Here is a 3,649-nt window from a genome sequence, read left to right on the forward strand (position 1 = left end):
ACAAACAAACATATAGATAAGGAAAACAGATTAGTGGTTACCAGAGGAGAAGGGGGTTAGGGGAGGGCAAAAGGGGTAAAGGGGCACACATGTATGGTGACAGATAAAAACTGGACTGTTGGTGGTGAACATGATGCAGTCTATACAGAAACTGAAATATAGTTATGTACACCTGAAATTTACACAATGTTGTAAGCCAATATGACCTCAATTAAATTATTATAAAAAACAAAAACTCCAATGGCCTTTGGAGAAGTATCATTTATCAGGACCTCTTGGAACTATAAGAAGAGGTTAAAGAGTTGTTTTCAAGAGGCTTTTATGAACTAAAAGAATTTAGTAATATATAGACTGTTGTTAACAGCATAACTAAGACAAATAGAACTACCTTACTAACTAGCTCACTTCAAAAGATTATCATGGGGTACATGTATAAGAAAGTTCACAGCAGTGTTGTTCCTATTTATCAAAAACTGTAGGGCCGGCTCCGTGGCTTAGCGGTTAAGTGCGCGCACTCTGATGCTGGCGGCCCGGGTTCGGATCCCAGGAGCGCCCCGAGGCACCACTTCTCTGTCCAACGCGAGGCCGAGTCCCACGTACAGCAACTAGAAGGATGTGAACCTATGACATACAACTATCTACTGGGGCTTTGGGGGGAAAAACTGAATAAATAAAATCTTTAAAAAAAAAAAAAAACTGTAAAAACCTTAATGTCCACCAACAGTTGAGTAGATAAATTGTGGTATACTCTTATAATGTAACACTAAACAACAAGCAACAAGGATAAATCTTAAAAACATAATATAGAGTAAAGAAGCAAAATGTAAAGGAATAAGTGGTACAATTCCATTTACATAAAGTTCAAAAACAAGCCAAACTAGAATGTGCTTGCTTACATACAAAGATACCAAAACTATAAGGAAAAGCAAGGAAGTGGCTATCATAGAATCAGAATAGTGGCTACATCTGGGGGGAAGGGGTGAGTAACTGGAAAAGGGAATGAATAGTAACACCTGCTTTAAGTGCCTCTGTATATGGAGTACTCTAAAAGCAAATTATCCTAAAACAAGGTGATCTAAGCAACTGCAAAAGAAGACAGAAAGCCCAGAGAATCTCTACATCTGATTATATGCTGGGCAATAAGCAGTGCTTTTTTTCAGGAGGTAAACAAAATAATAAACAAAAACAATAATATTTTGGAAGCTGCTATTAAACAAGGTCAAATCTTATTGTTTAAAATAAATATTTCATTAATGTACCTTCCTAGTTATTTCCCACTAATTAAGACTGAAGGGTTTAGTTCACTGATCAGTTAAAATCCAAACGAGAATTAGTTTTACCCTGAAGGCAGATTTGAACGACATGACACCTTTATATTTCATAACTAATCGATTTTCTTCTAGTTACAAACCGATTGTCATTTATTTCCTTACAGGTAAAAAAAAAAAAAAAGTGCTGAAACCAGTAGAGGAAATTTAAAACAACAAATATCCTGAGATATAAGGGCCTAGACTGGAAGAAGGAAAACCCTAGGACACTGACATCTACGCAAACTTTTCCTGAAGCCGCGATCTCTGATTTTATTTAAAGAAAAAAAAATGTATTTCTATTCGTATTTGGGTATCAGGTCCATGATCGCTGCTTGGTTATTTAAAGTCTCAAATATTTTTTTCAAATAAAAGCCAGCCCTGCCTTTCTTGTGTATAATTTCTATTGAAATTATACGAGATTTTCATGCAAATGCCTATGTAATCTCAGCCCTTCACCTCCCAAAGTCTATAAAGATGTTTAGAAGTGAGAGGTGGGGAGTCAGGAAGAGCCAGGTTGAACTCCCAAATTTCTGACTTCCAAATTCCTCAGCTCCACTCCAGAGCGTTTCTAAACAGAATACTCCCCCCAACAACCAAGCGGAGAGCTGCGGCAGGATGCGAAGCGGTCACCATAGGAACTGGGATCAACCCTAAGCTCCCAAGAAACGACAACAGGGGCAGAGTTTGCTCCTGGAGGGCTCCTCCGGACCGCAACTCTGCCGGCTACTGCCCCTCACAGCGGCTCAAGCAGCGAATACCCACCTCGGGGGTCACCCACAGCCCCCAACCCCCGCCACGCTCGCCCTCTTGCAGCCGCCCCGTCTGAGGCCTTCTGGCCCAGGAGCTGCTTTACCCCAACCCGGCGCAGCCCCGCTGCCTCTACCTGGAGCTCTGGGTCCCTCCCTGGACTTCTCGGCCCGCCGTCCTCCCTGGAGCTCATCCCGGCGACCGCCAGACCTCGGCCTCAGCCTGGGATCCAGGTCCCTCCCCGTCATCATCCTCCGCCCCTTTCCCTTTTCCTTCCACCCCCAAATCGAGCTGACCCCTCCCCGGTGGAGGCGGAGGAAGGCGGGACCTGGCGGGAAGGAGGCGGGGGCGGTTAGCGCCGGCCCGCGCCGCCGTCGGCCCCGCCCTCACGCTCTGTACCTGAGGGGGCTCGTCCTCCACCTCCCCGGCGCCTCCGCTCCGCTTCCGTCCTGCGCGCCCCCAGTCCCCCCTGCGCACGCGTACCTGGCTCGACCCTGCCTCTCGCGGCGACTAAAAGCCGTGCGCGCGCACCCACGTACGTAGCGAGTCGTACGTCCACCTGTCTGCCGTACAGGGCGCCGTGGAGAGGCCTCGTCCTGGTCCATCCACGCCGCGCAGGCGCACGCCCACGCAGCGCCCAGTCGCCCCACCCGAGCGTCCCGTCTCCTAGTAACCAGCCGCCAGTCGCGTTTTCCATGACTTTTTTCTTACTCCCTACCGGTGGCTGCCACACCTGGATAGAATGCGCATGCGCAGTGGTGTATGGCCCCTCGCTGCCTTCCCTCGGCTCTGGAACACCTGATGCTTCGCTGCCGCGGCTTTGTGCCGCTTTTCCCAGGGATCGGGCACCATTCTGGACCCACGTTCAGTAAACTCGTTACTCCTCAGAGCTGCTCCTGGGCGCTGGGAGGTTGGTGCGCTCTCCTGCCGCAGCCAGGGGAGGGTTTGCGGGGAGCCTCCCAGGTCGGGTCCTGCTGCTGTAGCCTCTGGGGAGAGAGCCGGCCTGCTGGAGCGAGCGCCGGCAGCCTGCAGGCTGGGGAGCCTGCGGACCCAGGGCCCCGGTCAGCCCTGCACCATCCAGTCAGGATTGAATAGCAAAGTGGCAGAACGAGCAATGAAAGCGCAGATTCCTGACCGGTATTCTTTCTCCACATGCCAGTCCTCCCAGTCCCCTCTCCAGATAAGCTGGTAGTAGTTAACTTAAAAAGGAAAGGTTATACAACCTCACTTGATATTTAATATTGTATCGATTGTTTTCCTGTTTCATGCCATTTAAGCTTGTCTTCTCTCAATTAGGAACTGTCAGTCCGGGAACACTCATTTAACTTAACTAGGTATAATATTATTTTTGGCCATCCAACTATGTTAAAATTAACTATTTTACCTAAAAGTGGAGAAATTAGCTTTTAAGTGAAAAAGAATGAGAATTGTATTATTCTGCCAATTTTTTGGAGCCCAGGTTGAAAAGAAATATTGTCTTTTTAACATTTCTTAGTGTGTTTAACTTGTCCCACTGTTCTTAACCCAAGAGTGTCTGAACTCTAATGGTGACTTTATCTCCCTGTCTTTTCCTACAGATGGAATAGATAACT

At 47.4% G+C, this 3,649-nt stretch overlaps 1 protein-coding gene across 4 annotated transcripts in view; it reads right to left on the minus strand.

The window, feature by feature from the left end:
- TSGA10 (testis specific 10) overlaps positions 1-2,308 on the minus strand; it is a 124,793-nt gene extending 122,485 nt beyond the window's left edge. For 3 of the 4 annotated variants that reach the window (XM_087426201.1, XM_014791654.2, XM_087426202.1), the window contains exon 1: positions 2,194-2,274. In XM_087426201.1, the coding sequence (XP_087282327.1) occupies positions 2,194-2,250 (57 nt within the window). In that variant the 5' untranslated portion in view covers positions 2,251-2,274. Of the gene's footprint in view, positions 1-1,866; positions 1,879-2,176 lie in introns of all 4 variants that reach the window. The other variant, XM_087426203.1, reaches the window with a different exon arrangement.
- Positions 2,309-3,649: the final 1,341 nt, after the last annotated feature.

This window comes from Ceratotherium simum, chromosome 40 (assembly GCF_057802395.1).
Source record: "Ceratotherium simum simum isolate JZ-2026a chromosome 40, ASM5780239v1, whole genome shotgun sequence".
NCBI classification, from domain to species: Eukaryota; Metazoa; Chordata; class Mammalia; order Perissodactyla; family Rhinocerotidae; genus Ceratotherium; species Ceratotherium simum.